Consider the following 19,800-nt stretch of genomic DNA (forward strand, 5'->3'; position numbering starts at 1 on the left):
TGGCAGCAATGTTACGATAGACGGGGATACTTTCGAGGTGGTAGAAGAATTCGTCTACCTCGGTTCCTTGCTAACGGCTGACAATAACGTGAGCCGTGAAATACGAAGGCGCATCATCAGTGGAAGTCGTGCCTACTATGGGCTCCAGAAGAAACTGCGGTCAAAAAAGATTCACCCCCGCACCAAATGTACCATGTACAAGACGTTAATAAGACCGGTGGTTCTCTACGGACACGAGACATGGACGATGCTCGAGGAGGACCTGCAAGCACTCGGAGTTTTCGAGCGACGCGTGCTAAGGACGATCTTCGGCGGTGTGCAGGAGAACGGTGTGTGGCGGAGAAGAATGAACCACGAGCTCGCTGCACTTTACGGCGAACCCAGCATCCAGAAAGTGGCCAAAACCGGAAGGATACGATGGGCAGGGCATGTTGCAAGAATGCCGGACAACAACCCTGCAAAGTTGGTGTTTGCTAACCATCCGGTTGGTACAAGAAGGCGTGGAGCGCAGAGAGCACGATGGGCGGACCAGGTGGAGCGTGATCTGGCGAGTGTTGGGCGTGACCGACGTTGGAGAGCTGCAGCTGCAAATCGAGTATTATGGCGGCAAATTGTTGATTCAGTATTATCATGAATTTGATGTTAACTAAATAAATGAAAAAATGAAAAAAATGAATCGACTAGATCTAGTATGATTATTTTTGGGCAGGTTTACCGCTATAACTAAGTCAATTTAATCAATTTTAATAATTTAATTTTTGGCTCACGGTGAGAGACGCACTGTATCTAACGTTATACAAAAATTGAAATCAGTTAGTTTGAAATTTGCTTAGTTATAGCGTTAAGTGCCGAAAAAGTTACACTTGCCCAAATGGTACATTACCCTATACAGTGAGGATCCTGGTAACATTTTGAGTTGACAAAATTGGGTACCTTACTAAATCAGGACATTATTTAACATCAATTCTTTACTCATAAAAAACGTTTCTAATCCAGACAATAAATTTGCACGTATAACTAGGTTTATGTCCGTGTTATACGTGCATTTATGCCATAAAGTAACATCGCATAATATGCAGCAAAAGTGGATGCACTATAAGTACATAACGCTATATTGATTTTTGCAATTTATGGTACACAATATTGCGACGTAATATAGCATCGTATGCGACTTAAAAGTTGTGGGCTTCGTGGCCGAGCGATTAGCCTCGTCAGTCGTTTAGGTGTATGGCTAGCCTCGGAGTGTGGGTTTGATTTCCGCTCCAGTTGAGGAAAACTTTTCGTCAAACGGAAAATTCTCCATTGGGCCACTGCACTGGAAGTTCTATGTGTTGTCCGTTGTCGAATGTTTGTAATGTTTAGTCTGTAGAGACCGTAAGGTCGAATTTTATTAAATATTAAAAAAAAAACAATTATTGTCACCTTAGTGTCGAGCCTAACGTAACACTTACCACAAAAAACTACCTATACCTAAACAATTACCTCTTTACCTAGTATTTTCCCTGTTTCCCTGACCTTTGTTAAGAAGTGCTGCCGCCCATTCTTTGTGGATTTCTAAACTTTCTGCTACGTCAAGTTTCCAAGATGAAGGCACATTTCGCAGGATACTAAAATTATCCTTTGTCAACAGGTGTTCATCCTGGAAAACATGTTCGGCCACTTTTGATTTAAATTCATACGCTAACCCCTTTTCTACTTAACTCTTTACCCGCTTTTTTAACCTTTGCAATGTGTTATTTGAATCGAATTTCAAGTGTCCTTTTCGTTTGTCCTATGTAGATTTTATTGCAATGTGGACATGCTATCTTGTAAACTCCCGCTTTGTTTAAATCACTTATTTTATCTTTTGTTCATCCTAATATTGACTTAAGTTGACAGTTCTTGCTACTGAAAACCAAATCTATACCCAAGTTTCTGAATTTTGATTTTAATGGTTTTCTAATATTATTATCAAAATACACCGCAACCCTTTTCGACTCTGCTCATCCATCTGATATGATAACTCTTTACAAGACACACACTAACTTATCTTTACCGAATTCAGTATATTTTTTGACGAAAATAGAACAGCTGAACGTTCGGTGATCGTTTCGGTAATTGAAACAAATGCTGAACACTCGGTAGTCAAGAAATTTGCTCAAACTGTCAAAAGTACCGAAAGGTTCGTAATCCAGTGACGATCATTCAGTACTTTTTTTGAAACTCGTTCAGCAAAAATGTGAAGGTGATGTAGCTTGATTGGTGAATTTTTTTAAGATTTTCTCACGCAAAAACAAGTTCTAAACACTTTTATATTGTTATTTACTTTTATTATTATGCATTCGAAACCAAATGTATCAATTTTCGGGTCGCTCGAAAATATTTGTGCTGCTGATGATTCACCCTCCTGGTGTCAACGTCCTGGTGCAAAATAAAAAACTTCAAGATTATTATGAGCAAATAAAAACAAAAACAAAGCTGCCTTACCTTTTAACAAATTTTTGCTGCCTCCGATTCAGTTAACTTTTGGTAAAATCAAGAAAATGAAGGAGAAATCAACAGAAAAACATTTTAAGACTCTGCTGCGCACAGAAAATGCTCGATAAAAACAAATGGCGGAGCCTTCAGTTGTCGTTTTACTGATGACAGATGATATACAATCTGTTCAGTAAAGTCTAGCAGAATGTTCGGCAGAAAATTGATGATCGTTCAGTACGACACAACATAATTGCCGACTATTCAGCAATATGTCACTGAAGCTTTTGACAGTTCGTCTTTACCGAACACATCGGTACAAAAAATATCTGTACACAGTTATTTTTTTCGAAAAATACTGAAGTTTCGTAACTAATTTTGGTGTTTTCGTTAAACGCAAAGTTTAATAACCGAGTGCGCAGCAATTTAATACCATTGACGAAGTTATCCGCAATAAAAAGTACCGAACATCGAGAATGGGATTTAGTGTGGCAACAATTCGTTCTGTTATGGAATATGGTTGTTTTACTTTTGGTTGTGCTTCTCAAACACATTTGGCAAAACTCGAAAAAAATCAATTTCGATGTTTAAGAATTTGTCTAAAATTGATGAATTCCACGCACACAAAATCTATTGAAGTTTTAGCTGGCATTGTTCCTCTCAAAATTCGTTTCAATGAATTGAATACTAAATTTCTAGTCCAGTGCTTTACCAATAATCATCCAATAATTAACATACTGAAAGATTTGTATGAAATTAATCCCTCTCGTAGGATCCTAAATTCATTTATTTATTGTTACACTAGAAACATTGTCCCTCTTGATTCAATTAATTTTTATAATCATGACATAAATGTTCACTCTTTTCAACCTTTAATTGACATCTCTTTAGTTTTGGAAATAAAACAAATTCCATAATATGAGCATTATCGATTTGCTAAATTGTTATTTGACCGTAAATTTAGTGGAATTGAACCTCAGTATTTATTTTATACAGATGGTTCATTCATTAGAAATAGTGCTGGATTTGGAGTTTATAATATTGAGGTGGCTCATTTTTTTAAATTGAAATCTCCTTGTTCCGTTTTTGTTGCTGAATTGATTGCTTTATATTTCACATGCAGTGTTATTGAAGGGTATTCTCCAAATTTGTACATCATATGTACTGATAGTTTGAGTTGTTTAAATGCAATTAAATCAACAAATTTTAATTTTAAAATTCATTACATAATCATAATGCTGAGAAAATTAGTATATGATTTACAACGTCGAGGATTTATTATAAAATTTGTGTGGGTTCCTGCACATTGTCAAATTTTTGATAATGAACAAGCTGATTGTTTGGCCAAATTAGGTGCTACTCGTGGTATTATTTATGAACGTAATATTTTTCATTCGGAATACTTTGCTGAAATCAAACAAAAATCGAAATCTTCTTGGCAAATTGATTGGGATTGCAGCGATAAAGGTCGTTGGTGTCATTCCATTTGTCCTGTTGTGGATAAAAAACCTTGGTTCAAACATTTATCTACTAGTAGAAATTTTATTTGTCTGTTTTCAAGACTTATGTCTAATCATTATATTTGAGGGGCCCAGAATCAAAGGGATGTAAGTGATCATTTTGTCGATTTTGAGTTGAGCGTATCATAAAATTCTTCAGATTTCAAGCCTTCAGGAACTTTTTTAAGATTGTTTCTACGATGATTGGAAAAATTACAATAAATCATAGAAAATTGGGTTGTTTTTCAAACTACATACATTTTGTATGGGATTAAAAATTGGTCAAAAACTCTAAACCTCTTTTACTCGAAATTCGGTTTTTGTCACTTACACCCCTTTGCTTCTAACCCCCTCATTTCTAATAGTCATTTATATCGTATCAATATTGTAGATTCAAATTTATGTATTTGTGGTGAATCATAACAAGATATTGATCATATAATATTTCATTGTGTTCATTATACATTACCCAGAAAAAACTTAATTGATAGATTTAAAAGTTTAGGCTTTTCTTTACCTGTATCAGTTAAAGATATTTTAGGTTGTAAATCTTTAGTCATGATGAAAATTCTTTTCAGATATTTTATTGAAATTGGTTATGCTGTTTGATACTCTTTAAATTTTTTTTTTCAGTTTTCAAGAACTGCGTCCGATTTCTGTCCTTGATGTTCAAAATTCCTTCGTCGTAGTCAGATTACCCTGGTTCATCCCTTGACAAATCCGCATCAAGACCACGGCTCGATTATGGGTACTTTTCCGGAGGAGAGGAGCCTTTAGTTTTAAGTTTATTTTATAATGAATTTTGAAAAGATAAAAGAGGTTTTATGCCTTTTTGAGAAAGATTTCGTAGATGAGGAAATCACTCAAAGGGGCTTTTCCCTCTTTCCAAATTTTTAGTTAAAAATAAATAACAATAACAATAACCTTTTCGACTCATCTTGTTCAGTAGCAAGAGTTGTCATGCTTTTTCTAAATAAATCCCTCCTTTTCTTATCGATAATAGCCTTAACCTAACAATAAAGTAACCCGTGCTGCCCGAACTGGTTCTGATGCCTTTCCGTTATCACAGCACTAAGTACAATTTTTAAAAGAATCTCGGGAGAAATTCGTAGTGTGGAAAAATCCATAGGGAAACAAAAAAAAATCCTAATAAGAGGAATTACTGACGCAATCTTCAGAGTAAAACACCAGGTGAAATTTCTGCGGGAATTTCTGGCAAAAATCCTGGGCACCCTGTATTACAGGATGAACCCTTAAGGAGTTCCTGAGTGAATTTTGTAAATAATTGCTGAAGGAATTCCTATTGCAATCTTCGAAGACAGCAATAGAGCCTTCCCTAGAAGAATTCTGGAATAATTCCTGGAAGAATCATTGGAGGAATTTCTATTAAAATCTGTGAAGACATCAATGTAAGGATTCCAGTTGATACTCGTGGAGAAGTCCACGAAAGAAATCCGTAAAAAAATATGGGGGAAAATCTGCAGCAATTCCTGGTGGAATTTCAGCTTGAGAAATGGCTTGAGAAATTCTACAATGTACTGTACCCAGAAAAAAAAGCACCTTAGCAAGAATTCCGCAAGAAATCACAAGAGCAATTTCTAAGGAAATACCAAGAGATTTTATTGTAGTGTTCGAGTAATTCTTGGAGAAATAACTGAAGGCATCCATAGAGAACTTTTTAAGAAATTCTTAGGGTGATCCCTGGAGAATTTCAGGAGGAATCCTAAGGGGAAGTCCTGAAAGAATCCCTGGGAAAATCCCTAGATACATTCCAGTACTAATCCGTGGAGTACTTCAAGGAAAAATTATTGGATAAATTCCTACAGATATGTCTGAACTGAATACATTCCCACATCTTGTAGAATTCATAGAAAATAGAAATTCCTGATCGAAAGTCCTACAGGAACAGCGACAAGAGTTTCTGGAGGAACCCCAGCTAGAGTTTTTGAAGAATTCCAAGAAATGCTCCAGTATTACAGCAGGAACAGCTGAAAAAAATATCTAGGGGAAATTTAATGGAAACTATCGGAGAAATTCGTATGTAAGAACACCCGCATAAATTCCTGGAAGAATCGCAGCAGAAATTCCTAGAAAAATCCTAGCGAAAGTTTCTGATGAAATCCCACCGCAAATTCCTAAAAGATTTCCAATAATAAGAATTCTTGGGGAAATCCCAAGAAGAATAATATGTGGTGATGTGGTGGAATCTCTAGTAAAAAGTCTGGAGAAATCACTGAAGGACATTTTGGAGAAATCTCTGGAAGAATCCCAGCAGTAGCTCCTGAACCAATTCCAGCAGGGAATCTACAGCATATACCTACCTTGATACCTTGTTGGCTACAAAGTAACTTTACTCCAATGCCGAGCGTATAGTAGAGCACCATCTTCGTCGGTCTTGGGCGATGTTCCTCCAGTTTCCCCGAACGTGTAGGGATCGTAGATCTTCTTCAACCGCGTGCAGCCAGCGAGTTCGCGGCCGCCCACGAAGTCGCCTACCTCTACCGGGTTCTCTGCTGAATATTGTTTTCGCTATTCTTTCTTCCGACATTCGCACTACGTGCCCAGCCCACTGAAGTCTGCCGTATTTTATACGTTTCACAATATTCGCATCTTCGTACACTTGGTACAACTCGTGATTCATGCGTCTGCGCCACACTCCATTTTCTTGTTTCCCACCGAGAATTGTCCGCAGCACTTTGCGCTCAAAAACTCCAAAAGCTTTTCGGTCTACCTCCTTTAACGTCCACGCTTCGTGACCGTAGAGAGCAACCGGAAGAATCAGAGTCTTATACAGAGCGAATTTTGTTTGCGTTTGCAAGTTACGGGACCTAAGCTGGCTACGCAATCCGTAAAAGGCCCTATTCGCAGCTGCAATACGCCTTTTCACTTCACGAGAAACGTCATTGTCACATGTCACAAGTGTTCCAAGATAAACAAATTCTTCAACAACTTCAAACACTTCCCCATCAATCACTACCTCAGCACTAACACCACTAGGCCTGCTTCTGTCTCTACCCGCTATCATGTACTTCGTCTTGGTAGAGTTAATCGTCAAGCCTATCCTCGCTGTCTCTCGCTTCAGAGGAGCATAAGCTTCCTCCACTGCCCTACGATCGATGCCGATGAGATCAATATCGTCCGCAAAACCGAGGAGCATGTGCGACCGTGTGATGATAGAGCCATTCCTCTGCACGCCTGACCTCCAAATCGCTCCTTCGAGTGCAATGTTGAACAATAAATTTGAAAGAGCATCCCCCTGCTTCAATCCATCCAAGGTCACAAACGACGTAGACACTACGTCCGCGATCCGAATACTTGATTTTGATCCATCCAGCGTTGCGCGTATCAGCCTAATTAGTTTCGCCGGAAAACCATGTTCTGACATTATCTGCCAAAGCTCATTTCTTTTCACTGAATCGTACGCTGCTTTAAAATCAATGAACAGATGGTGAGTCTGCAAGTTATATTCCCGAAATTTATCTAGGATCATCCGCAGGGTAAACATTTGATCCGTCGTTGATCGGCCCTCACGAAAACCAGCCTGGTATTCGCCGACGAAGGACTCCTCAAGAGGTCGCAGTCTGTTGAACAGGACACGCGACAGTATCTTATACGCCGAATTTAAAAGGGTAATCCCTCTGTAATTGGCACACTCCAGTCTGTGCCCTTTCTTGTAGATTGGGCATATGAGGCCATCCAACCAACTGGTGGGCAATTCTTCATCCTCCCAAATCTTTATAATAATCTGGTGGATTGATTGATGTAGCTGCTCGCTTCCGTGCTTAAGAAGTTCGACCGGGATCTCGTCCTTCCCAGCAGCCTTGCTGTTCTTCAGCTCCTTAAGGGCCTTTTTAACCTCATCCAGTGTTGGTGGTTCCACTGCTTGACTGTCATCCATTATGTTAATCCTGTTCCTGGGTGCTCCTTCGCTACTACCATTCAACAAATCTTCGAAGTGCTCCTTCCACCTGGCTGCCACCATTGTTTTGTCTGTCAGCAAATTTCCTTCCCGGTCATTGCACATCTACAGCATATATCTCAGCATAAATTCCTGCAGCAACCGCAGCAACTATTCCTCGAGAAATCCTTCACTGAAAGACGGCTTGCGGTAATGACCAGCATAAAAATGTTTTCAAATTTACCATGACATAATTTGATCATCGACTCACAAACGCTTCTTGTGTGCATTTTGTTTCCACTAATATCTACCGGTTCGATAGCCGAGTGGTAGCGTGCGAGCCAGGTGGTCACAAGTTTCTTGGTTCGAATCCGGTTGCCAACAGAAGCTTTTTTAATTGTAGAGATATCCTAGAATTCCTTCCAAGTTTTTGTATACCATTCTCGAAGTTATACCCGAAGGAAGTTTAACCGGCGGGCCCATTTGTTTATATTTTTGCTGAATCCAATAAACGGGGCTTATTTTTCTGCAAAAATGCATCAATCCACCCACTATAATCAATATCCGTAGACCGTGGTAATGTTTTCTCATCTGCTAGTGACATCATGCAGCTCCGGGGATCGATACATTTTTTTTATCTGTATTAACGACATTTTTAGCCCAAGGCTAGCTCATCTCGGGACCCACGTTTACTTCCCTTCCGAAGGAAGAACTCATATTTTGTGAGTTTGTCGGGAGTGGGATTCGATCCCAGGTCCTCGGCGTGATAGTTACGTGTTCTAACCATCCAACCAGGTCCACTCCATTGATCGATACATACCACATTAGAAACATAAAAACCTCTCCCAGCAAAAATCTGATTGGTGCTTACCACATGTTCGCGAAAACAAAAATATCAAATGTAAACAATAGCAATGAGCGCTGCACCAAAAAAACGCCTCGTAAAATACATTATACCTGATAAAATGCTTAGAGGAATCACGGCTAGAAACTGAGCAGGAATCCCTGAAAGATTCATAGAAGAAATCCTGGAAGGAATCATTGAAGAAATCCCTAAATAAAACTCGGGAAGAGTTTTTGAGACAATTCTAGAAATTCCGGCACGAATACCTCAAATATCCAGGATTGTCTGAAGAAATCATGGTAGAAATCTATATTTTTTCATATTTCTTTTCGAGAGGAATCCTTTAAGGAATCACATCAGAAAAGCCGAATAGAATACCTAAAACAATCCTTTAAGGATTTTCTAAAGAAATTTCAACAGGAATTTCGGAAGGAACATCTGGAGGAAACCCAGGAGAAATCGTGGGAATGCCTGAATTCCGGAAAAAAGTCCTGAAGGTATCTCGAAAAAATCTCATCTCATCTAATCTTATTTCATTTCTTCACCCTACTCTCTACCTTACAATGTTGTGCCCATACTTTCTGGTAAAAATCATGTTTTCATGGTTAAAACAGTTTTGATCACGTTTTAGAGACAACAGTGACGTAAGGCGGTAATACGAAAAGATCCTGACAGACAAACTCAAATATCTTCAGTGTTCGCTGAATAGCAACTAATTTACCACATTGGCCTTTTTCAAATATTTGTCTAGAGTTGTACTCAAGGGGACGGCATCCTATTTTTTCTCTATGGAGTTTGACAGGTTGGACTCCTGAATTGAATTTTCTCATATTTTGAACTGTATTTTTTATTTAACTTTTACTTGTACCTTTAATTTTGATTTTTTTTATATAATTTTAAGAATTTGCATTATTTTTTCTTTTATTTTGATTGAATTTCTATACCTTACTGAGCTGAATTGAACTTTTGTAGTTTGTAGGTGCCTAGTTTTTGGATTTTCTTATAAAAGTTATTGATTTCCATTGATTTTACTTTGTCCTGAACTGAATTACACATAATTTCCTGATATTTTGATATTTAATTGCTGTTTTTTCCTGAACTAGCATTCGTTCATTGTAATTTTACATCTTAGCAATCGTTAGTTTCTTTGTTTTTTTTTTTTTTTTATTTTGGTTTTTCGAGTTTGATTTGCCACTTTTCGTCGTTTTCTCTTGAGTTCCTTGAACTTTGAGTTTAGCTGAGCGGAATTTTCAAAAGTTGAAAATGGCAGGACGGTACATACGACCAACGGTTGATCATTTGTTAGAGGAGGGGGTAGATTTTGAGTTGCGTTTACCGAAACAAACAGTAGATAGGAGGAAAATTTGGAGGATAAGAAAAGGTTGTTAAGGAGATTGATTATGGAAGATAGGAAGTATAAGATTAGTTACAAAAGTGAAACGAAGTATCCCTTCCAGTTCTCCATAAGTTCTTCTAGCCTGTGAAAGAGTTGGAGTTTAGTTTGCGTTTTTGAAGAAATTCTGCCGTTTTCAACTAGTTTTACGTGATTTTTTATAATAAATTGAGATGTTTTTTCGTTGTTTTCGCGTTTTTTTTATGTAAATTGAGGTTTATTTTTTCTCGGATCCCCAACTTGTTTTTCACGCGTTTTAAACATTTATTGAAATGTTCCGATGACCCTGGAGGGATCGGTTCTGTTTGGGCCTCTCACTGAGCAGAAACATAACAATTCAAACAATAAATAGAAAAAAATATTCTTGATTGCCGGCTTTCAAAAGATTAAATTTCAACCAAGTAAACAACCCGGGTAGAGGTAAAATACAGACGATCAAAACATGATATTGGTTTGATTGATATAAGAGATAAAAGATCTGAAAATAATATCTGAAAAATGTTCCTGGAACATCTGAACAATATCAAAATTTGATATTTCAAGATCATACGAATAGCTCGCTGCTATTGGTTAGATCTTAAAAAATCTAAATATGATTTGATGATGATGTTCCAGGAGTAAATTTTTGATTTTATTTTTAGATCTTTTATCTCTTATGTCAATCAAACCCATATCACTTCTTGATCTCCATATCAAAACATGCTATTATTGAGCTCTTTTCCTCTACTCGGGAACCAATGCCGTGGGTCCATCGCCAGCTTTTCAGACGAATCATTGACCTACATAATACATCTCCCAACCACCCACTCCGTAGTACTTATGGGAGTGTCACTGAGTCGGAGGCCTCTTATATAAGTGCTACATCAACACTTCCTTCCCTATCCCAAGTTACGCTAAAGATGGGCGTGGCCGGGAATAATGACATTTGTGCTTTTGGTATTCTTACATAAGATTGGAGCAAAGTTAACTCCCTGGCCTTGTTCCGAAAAGCAATCCGAGCAAGATTAGCAAAAGGTACATGAATGTTGTTAGTATTCAATCTACAAAGTATACCGTAACTACGCTAACGCTAATGCTAATGCTAACGAAATTCTGCCGTTATTTCCATGAACCGTTAAAAACCGTCCCTGAGTGAGAAAGTCTCTAGCAAAGTCGGACAAAACTAAACACGATGGGTGGTCTCTCTTTGAGAGTGACGCTTAAGCCACCGTGCTTTTACAATTCCTCGTGAACAGTTTACGAACGGTTACATTGGCCTCCTTATGTGGAGCATAAATTTATACTCCAGTCAAAATGTTCACAAACACAGTTGTAAAATTTGAATGTTTACCTTTTTTACGAGGAATATCGGGGCAAAAAGTTTATTTCAGATTAGATCTCATGAATGTGTTGAGCACGAAAAAGTCGAATAAATTAATTACTTTGAATTTGAGAGTTCCAGTTCAAGTTCCTATAGAGTACTAATTCTTTGTAAAAAGACACACAACACTTCTTTTAGAAAACTTGCATTTCCATGGTGCGTTTTTCTTCATTTGCTCCCGCTGCTGTATTGAGAGAATGTCAGTATTCCCAACTAACATTTTTGCTGTATAAGAGTTTATTCGAGCTTTCATCCAAAAGCGTTTGCTCCATAAGCTTTTATGCAGCTACTTTTGTTAGTAGGGTTGGTCAGCTCTGGTTGCGCACGATAAGCGGCAACACAATCAGATCACCGTAGCACCCCCGTGGTTGTACTTGAGAACCCCTGCGGTTCAATACTATACACCTAGATCTAAAAAAGTGTTAATTGAATAGAGATTGCCAGTATAGCGAGGAGGTGTTCCCATGGCAGGTCACCGAAATTGTAGATTAGTTACGGTAAATGTATTTATAATTATGTTAATAAACTTTATTTTTAGCTTTTTAGCTAACTAAGACTGTAACCGTCGTGTTTGCTGTATTTAAGATTCGGTTCACTGTTCAGGCCAAACATTTCAGTAGGTCCTATCTGCATTTGAGAGGCTCTCTTTTTTCACTTTCTCTTTCAATTATTGCAAAGTAATTTTTGCAGTACAAATCATAAGACGATTGTTTTGACCATCGTTCAATGCAAGAAGACAATCATAATACAAATAAACAGCTGAGATATTAACGAGGGAAACCAAAGAGAGCCTCTCTTCTGCAGATAGGACCTTTAGACATGTTTGGCCTGTGGCCTGTCAACAATAAGGACCCCCCCCCCCCTCGTAGACTTTTGTCCGCTCAAAAAGTCTACGTGGTTTATGAACGGCCCCTAAACATCTCCCGCAACAGCTCGGATACCAGGACTGTGTGTGATGAATCAAGTTTTAAACGTAAAATTATAGAGTTGAAGTGAAGCATAAAAACTGCTCAAAACCGCTCATTAGCTTGATGTTCGCTCAAGGTGGAACAAGTTTCACACCTTGTGTCGGAGTTCGAGGTAAGCAATTTAGCAACCCCTCGGCCGTCGGCTACCAATAGCCTGCTACCAATACGCAATTTTTTGTTGGCTATCTATCTGCGCGGGAATGTGCCCGCGATCTATTAATTATTAAAACAATAGGTTGGCCTTTTGCTGCACACTGCAGTGCCCATTTGATTTAGTTCGTAAGAAAATTGCTATACGGGCAGTCACGTCAAGTACGATTTTCTCTTTTTGTATTTGTAATAGTTTAAGTTGTTAGTTTAATAAACGTTAAATGTAGTGCAGTTGTTTCTATAACCGCGAGTTTTTGACTGTGCTACGCCGAAAAGACCGCGAGAAACGGTGAAAATTCCCCCAAGTTGGTTGCACCGAATCCACCCTCGCAATCACCCCGGATAGCACTGCGTTTGGCACTTTTCGGGAGGCCAAACCCCAGTGAACCAGTCCAGCTATCGAACAAGTGGTCCTTCGAGCCGGATGGTTGAAGGAAACCCATCCGGTAGGACACCAAAGATCTACGGTTCGCCAACGCAGTCACCCAAATCCCATTTAATTGCGAGCTAAGGGGCGCCATCTTATTTGAAGGCGTCGGTTCCAGTTGGCAGAATTTTGTTCAATACAAGGCATACCACTTGCCTTCAATAGGTGAGTGAATTTCCAACAAAATTACTGTCCATCTCTCGGTACTGCTCGTGGTCTTTTTATTGGATTAGGTGGAACGATTAATTGTCGTATTTCGACGACGACGACGCCGGCTATACGTGCACCCACCGCCCGGTATCAAATAGCAGTTTTCCTACCCAAGGTCCGTTTGTGGAAACGGAGCATTTTCCCACCCACCGGCACGGCACGCCCTGGCTGGTGATCGCTGGCTCGCACATCAGGTCGGAAGTGATTGGCTGTCAACTTACCAGTGTTTGCTGAGCATCCTAACCTCATCGAAGATCATCCATCCGCTGATTTAGCCGCTACTGCAGTAGCACCCCATCGCCACTGATCATCGTTGCTGATTGTTCGTGGAGCATCTTTAAAGAAATAACCAAGGCTCGATTTAAGAGCTAACAGGTAATTAGCTCTCCAAGCACTTTATACTCCCCAAGCTTCGCTACTTGGTCTTATTTTTCGAGGGTCATCATGTCGAAACGGAAAATACCACTGCGGACACTACAGGCGCGACTCCGAGGACTACAAACGACGTTCACGAACTTGTACACGTTCATGGAGAAATACACGGCCAACACGAAGCCTTTGGAAGTCTCCGTGCGACTGAACAAGCTGGATTGCCTGTGGGATCAGATGAACGAGGTCATCGACAACATCGTAGCCCACGACGATTCACCCGACGATCCCGAAGCCTACGTGAAAGATCGGCTTGATTTCGAAAACCGATTCTTCACACTGAAAACTTTCCTATTGGAAAAGAACGAGCCGGCACAAAACACTCCGTCTACTTCTACCCCTAATACCTCCTTCGGTTCTACCCCTCACGTACGATTACCGCAGATCTCGCTTCCCAAGTTTGGCGGTAAATTAGATGAATGGCTCACGTTTCGCGACCTTTACACCTCGCTTATCCACTGGCAGGTGGACCTCCCTGCCGTAGAAAAATTCCATTACTTGCGAAGCCAATTGGAAGGGGAAGCATTAGCCGTGATCGATTCTCTCCCCCTTACCGCAGCAAACTATAATGTGGCATGGGATCTCCTCACACAACGGTTCACCAATTCCAAGGTTCTGCGAAAACGTCAGGTACAGTCCCTCTTCGAGCTGCCTACGGTTAAGAAGGAAACTGCATCCGAATTACAGTCTCTCCTGGATGCCTTCGAGAAGACTGTAAGATCCCTCGATCAAGTCGTCGCTAACAAGGCGGACTACAAGGATCTGATGTTGGTGCATGTATTGACATCGCGGTTGGACAGCACCACCCGGAGAAGTTGGGAGGAACATTCGTCCGAACAACAGACGGACACCCTAAAGGATCTCACGGATTTCCTCCAACGTCGTTTAAGGATTCTGGAAGCTCTCCCTGGCAAGGCGCCGGAACAGAAGGTGGAACTCGGACACACCAAACTGCCGAAAAAGGTTTCGGCGATAAAATCCTGCAACGCTACGTTCCAATCATCATCACCGAGCAAATGCATCGTCTGCCCAGAGACACATTTGCTGTACCAGTGCCCTCAGTTTCTGAAAATGGCAGTTTCGGATCGGGATGGAGTACTTCGGAGCAATTCGCTCTGCCGAAATTGCTTTCGGCGGGGTCACCAAGCAAAGGATTGTTCGTCTAAGTTTTCCTGTCGGCACTGTAGAGCGAGACATCACTCACTCGTGTGTTTTAAGGGGAAGGTAGCCGAAGTTAAGACGAATGAGAAACCCGAGTCAACCACTACTACATCGGAATCAAGCTCAGAACCAACTACTTCAAAGGTCGTTAACCTGGCAACGACCGGAGCGAAGGTTTGCAACACAGCCACAGCGTCAACAACGGGTGTCGTTCTACTCACTGCAGTCGTGGTGCTGGAAGACGACAAGGGCAACAAGGTGCATGCTAGGGCGCTGCTGGATAGTGCAGCCGAATGCAATCTGATTAGCAGACGGCTGCGGAAAATGCTGGCTGTCAAGGAGGAAGCCAGTACGGTCGAGGTTATTGGTATCCAAGGGGTGGCATCCAAGGTCCAAGGAAGGGTTACAGTCCTGGTACAATCACGGGTCACAAACTACAACCAACCGATGGAAATCTACGTTCTTCCAAAAATTGCAGCACAGGTGTCTACCGCGGTGGTCGATACCAGCATGTGGGACATACCCAAGGGGATCCAATTGGCGGATCCGGACTTCCTCAAAGGAGAACGAATCGATCTTCTGCTAGGGGCGGAATCATTTTTCGAGTTCTTCGTTTCTGGTCGCCGCATTCGGTTGGGTGACAATCTACCATCGTTGGTCGACTCCGTCTTCGGATGGGTGGTAACAGGCAGATATTCGGTCAGCGGTCCAATCCAATCTGTCCTGTGTGATGTTGCGGTCTCCAGTCGGCTCGACGAAATTCTCGAACGGTTTTGGAAATGCGAAGAAGTTGGGTCGGAGAATAACCATTCTCCTGAGGAAGCAAGGTGCGAAACCCATTTTGCGCAAACGGTGCAGCGAAATTTGTCTGGTCGGTATGTGGTGTCATTGCCCAAGAATGAGGAAGTTTTAGTCAAGCTGGGCAGTTCTAAACCGATCGCGGAAAGGAGGTTTTTCCAGTTGGAGCGGCGTTTGACGAGAGATGAGAAGCTACGGGAGGAATACTGCGCCTTCATGGCCGAATACAAGGCTCTGAAACATATGCGATTGGTTGAAGATACCGAAACGGAAAAAGGTCGGTGCTACCTCCCACATCATCCAGTTGTGAAGGAGGATAGCACAACCACAAAGGTGAGGGTTGTATTTGACGCTTCGGCTCAAACAGCGTCAGGATTTTCCCTCAACGACGGGTTGCTCGCAGGTCCTGTGATTCAGGATGATTTGCGATCGATAATACTGCGAAGCCGGACTCGTCAGATCATCCTAGTGGCCGACATAGAAAAAATGTTTCGGCAGATAGAAGTCTGCCCGGAGGATTGCCGTCTTCAATCAATTTTGTGGAGGTCGAGCCCAGACAACCCGCTGGCTACATATGAATTATCCACCGTAACCTATGGCACCAAGCCTGCTCCTTTTCTTGCCACCAGAGCCCTGGTGCAACTCGCCACGGATGAAGCGGAGGAACTCCCGCTGGCGGCCAAGGCCGTCAAGGAAGATTTTTATATGGACGACGCCATTACCGGTGCGGATGACCCGATTGTTGCCAAGGAGTTGAGGATCCAGCTGCAGGAACTACTACGAAGAGGAGGATTCGTCCTGCGGAAATTCGCTTCCAACTGCGAATCAGTCTTGGAAGACCTACCAGCTGAAAATCGGGCGATTCAGACGACGGACGGAATTCATTTGGACCCAGATTCGACGATCAAGACGTTGGGCTTGGTTTGGATGCCCAATACCGACACTTTCCGGTTCAAATTTCGAATCTCCCCGATAACAGAGGATGCCGTATTCACCAAGAGGAAGGTTTTGTCAGAAATTGCCACTCTTTTCGATCCCTTAGGACTCGTCGGCGCGGTTATCACAAAGGCAAAAATCGTCATGCAACTACTGTGGCGCCTGCAGGATGAAAACAATCACCAGTTGGCATGGGATGCCAAGCTCCCTCCTAAGGTAGCAGAAGAATGGGTCCGGTTCTATCATCAACTTTCTGTATTGAACGAGCTTCGCATTGAGAGACTGGTCACCATACCGAATCCAATCAACATCCAACTACACCTGTTCTCAGACGCTTCCGAAAAGGCTTTCGGCGTCTGCGCCTACCTACGGAGCGAAGATGCAGAAGGAAGGATTAAGGTTGCTCTACTATCGTCGAGATCGAGAGTTGCACCCTTGAAGGCTCAATCAATCCCTAGGCTTGAGCTCTGCGGTGCTCTACTAGCATCGGAACTATACACCAAAATCAAGGCTTCGATCCGCTTCACTGGAGAATGTTTCTTCTGGGTGGACTCTACGACCGTTTTGCGGTGGCTACACGCCCCACCCCTAACATGGGCTACATTTGTGGCAAATCGCGTATCGAAGGTGCAAGCATCCACGGAAAATTGTCATTGGCGACACGTGCCCGGAGAACAGAATCCGGCAGACCAAATTTCACGGGGAATCTGGCCGGAGGAAATTATCGACAACCAGCTTTGGTGGGAAGGACCCGCCTGGCTTCGGACTAGCTTGGAAAATTGGCCATCACTGCAAGCTTTCACTTCGGAAGGACACGAGGAAGAACGGAGGCGAGCAGCGTGCGTGATTACTGCATCAGAAACTTCAAATTTCTTCGCAGAGTATCTGGCACGTTTCTCCAGCTTCACCACCCTAATCAGGACAACGGCCTATCTGCTACGCTATCTGCATAATCTTCGTTCTAAAAAGGGACTGCGACGGTCGTTTGGTTTCCTAACCACCGAGGAATTGCAGCTGGCGGAAAACTTCATCATTCTCCGCGTCCAACGAGACACCTTTCATCGCGAGGTCAGTGCACTCACTAAAGGGGAATTTGTTCCACGATCATCACGGCTACGTTGGTATCATCCGTTCGTGGCAGATAATGGATTGCTACGAGTTGGGGGAAGAATAGGACAAGCGAAGGAGCCCGAGTACACAATCCATCCAATAGTACTACCTGCTCGTCATTTGTTCACCAAGCTGTTGATGCGCTATTACCACCATCGTTTATTGCACGCTGGACCACAGTTGATGCTGAGTACTGTTCGACTTCGGTATTGGTGCCTCGGTGGACGAAATTTGGCGAGGGAAGTCTACCATCAGTGTGTGCGATGTTACCGCACGAAACCCAAAGCAATTCGGCAGTTCATGGCGGAGCTGCCCACCCCCCGTGTTTCCCCAACGCGGCCGTTCGCAACAACAGGTGTGGACTACTTCGGCCCAGTGTACGTCCGGACGGGATATCGGCAGCGAGCGGTAAAGGCATACGTGTCAGTCTTTGTGTGCTTTTCGACCAAAGCGGTTCATTTAGAACTGGTTACCGATTTGTCGACTACGCGATTTATCCAGGCACTACGGAGGTTTGTGTCACGCCGCGGGAGGTGTGCCAGCCTCTATTCGGATAACGGCACCAATTTTGTTGGCGCCAAAAACCAGATGATGGAATTGATTAACCGGCTGAAGTCCAAGGATCATCACGACGCCATAGCGAAGGAATGTGCCGAAGACGGAATGGCATGGCACTTCATTCCTCCCGGCGGGCCCCACTTCGGCGGTCTGTGGGAAGCCGCGGTGCGATCGGCGAAGGTGCACCTGTTACGTGTGTTGGGAGATACGGTGGTGTCCTACGAAGACATGACAACGCTTCTCACCCAGGTGGAGTGCTGCCTGAACTCCAGGCCATTAACCCAGCTGTCCGATGACCCCGAGGATCTGCAGCCATTGACCCCTGGCCATTTTCTGGTAGGTTCGGCCTTGCAAGCCCTACCAGACGAGGATTACTTGCAGACGTCGGTCAGCAAACTTCAGGATTTCGCAGCCACTCAACGAAGACTCCAGGATTTCTGGAAGAGGTGGAGAGCTGAATACCTGGTACAACTTCAAGCTCGCACCAAGTGGTGGAAACCACCTGTCGACGTCGCTGTGGGCAGTTTGGTTGTTATACGAGAAGACAACGTTCCACCAACCCGGTGGAAATTGGGTCGGATCATCGACACTCATCCAGGTCCAGATGGTGTAGTCAGGGTCGTTTCTTTACGGACGGCCAACGGAACTAGTACGCGTCCAGTTACCAGAATCTGCATTCTACCGATTCCGGTCTCCACGGAGGCGGGACCAGCTGAAGACGAGGAAGACAACTGAAACTCCAGTCGTTTCAGGGAGGCGAGGATGTCGGAGTTCGAGGTAAGCAATTTAGCAACCCCTCGGCCGTCGGCTACCAATAGCCTGCTACCAATACGCAATTTTTTGTTGGCTATCTATCTGCGCGGGAATGTGCCCGCGATCTATTAATTATTAAAACAATAGGTTGGCCTTTTGCTGCACACTGCAGTGCCCATTTGATTTAGTTCGTAAGAAAATTGCTATACGGGCAGTCACGTCAAGTACGATTTTCTCTTTTTGTATTTGTAATAGTTTAAGTTGTTAGTTTAATAAACGTTAAATGTAGTGCAGTTGTTTCTATAACCGCGAGTTTTTGACTGTGCTACGCCGAAAAGACCGCGAGAAACGGTGAAAATTCCCCCAAGTTGGTTGCACCGAATCCACCCTCGCAATCACCCCGGATAGCACTGCGTTTGGCACTTTTCGGGAGGCCAAACCCCAGTGAACCAGTCCAGCTATCGAACACCTTGTTTTTATATTTCAAACATAAACTGCGCTGAACATAAACACACAGCGCTACGCATTTGTTGTTAGTTTGTTAGTTGTACCATTCACCGGTTAAAGCGATTTACACATGAACAAAACGTAAAGGATGTGGGAATGACTGTAAAACATCGCGCTTAAACTGATTGTTTTTCATCGAACAGATCAGTGGTTTTAATGGTACACAGTGGTCGTTGTCGCCGCGGACCTACCTCTGAACAGCATCGTAGCTGAAGCGAAACACCGTCTTTCAAGTGTAAGTAGCTCTCCTCACCTTCAACGAATGCGGTGGGTGATAGGAAAGATCAAGCAATGTTTACTGTATAAGAAAATCGGTTTATGGATGACATGAATATGTTAGCATGA

General features: G+C 42.5%; 2 protein-coding genes across 5 annotated transcripts in view; both read left to right on the plus strand.

Moving 5' to 3' along the window:
• LOC109424052 (CDC42 small effector protein homolog) overlaps positions 1-19,800 on the plus strand; it is a 170,228-nt gene that overhangs the window by 118,694 nt on the left and 31,734 nt on the right. The window lies entirely within an intron of this gene.
• LOC134290391 (uncharacterized) lies at positions 13,648-18,930 on the plus strand. The gene has a single exon (XM_062857525.1). It carries the CDS (start codon positions 13,648-13,650, stop codon positions 18,928-18,930), a length of 5,283 nt encoding a protein of 1,760 aa, XP_062713509.1.

This window comes from Aedes albopictus, chromosome 3 (assembly GCF_035046485.1).
Source record: "Aedes albopictus strain Foshan chromosome 3, AalbF5, whole genome shotgun sequence".
NCBI lineage: Eukaryota > Metazoa > Arthropoda > Insecta > Diptera > Culicidae > Aedes > Aedes albopictus.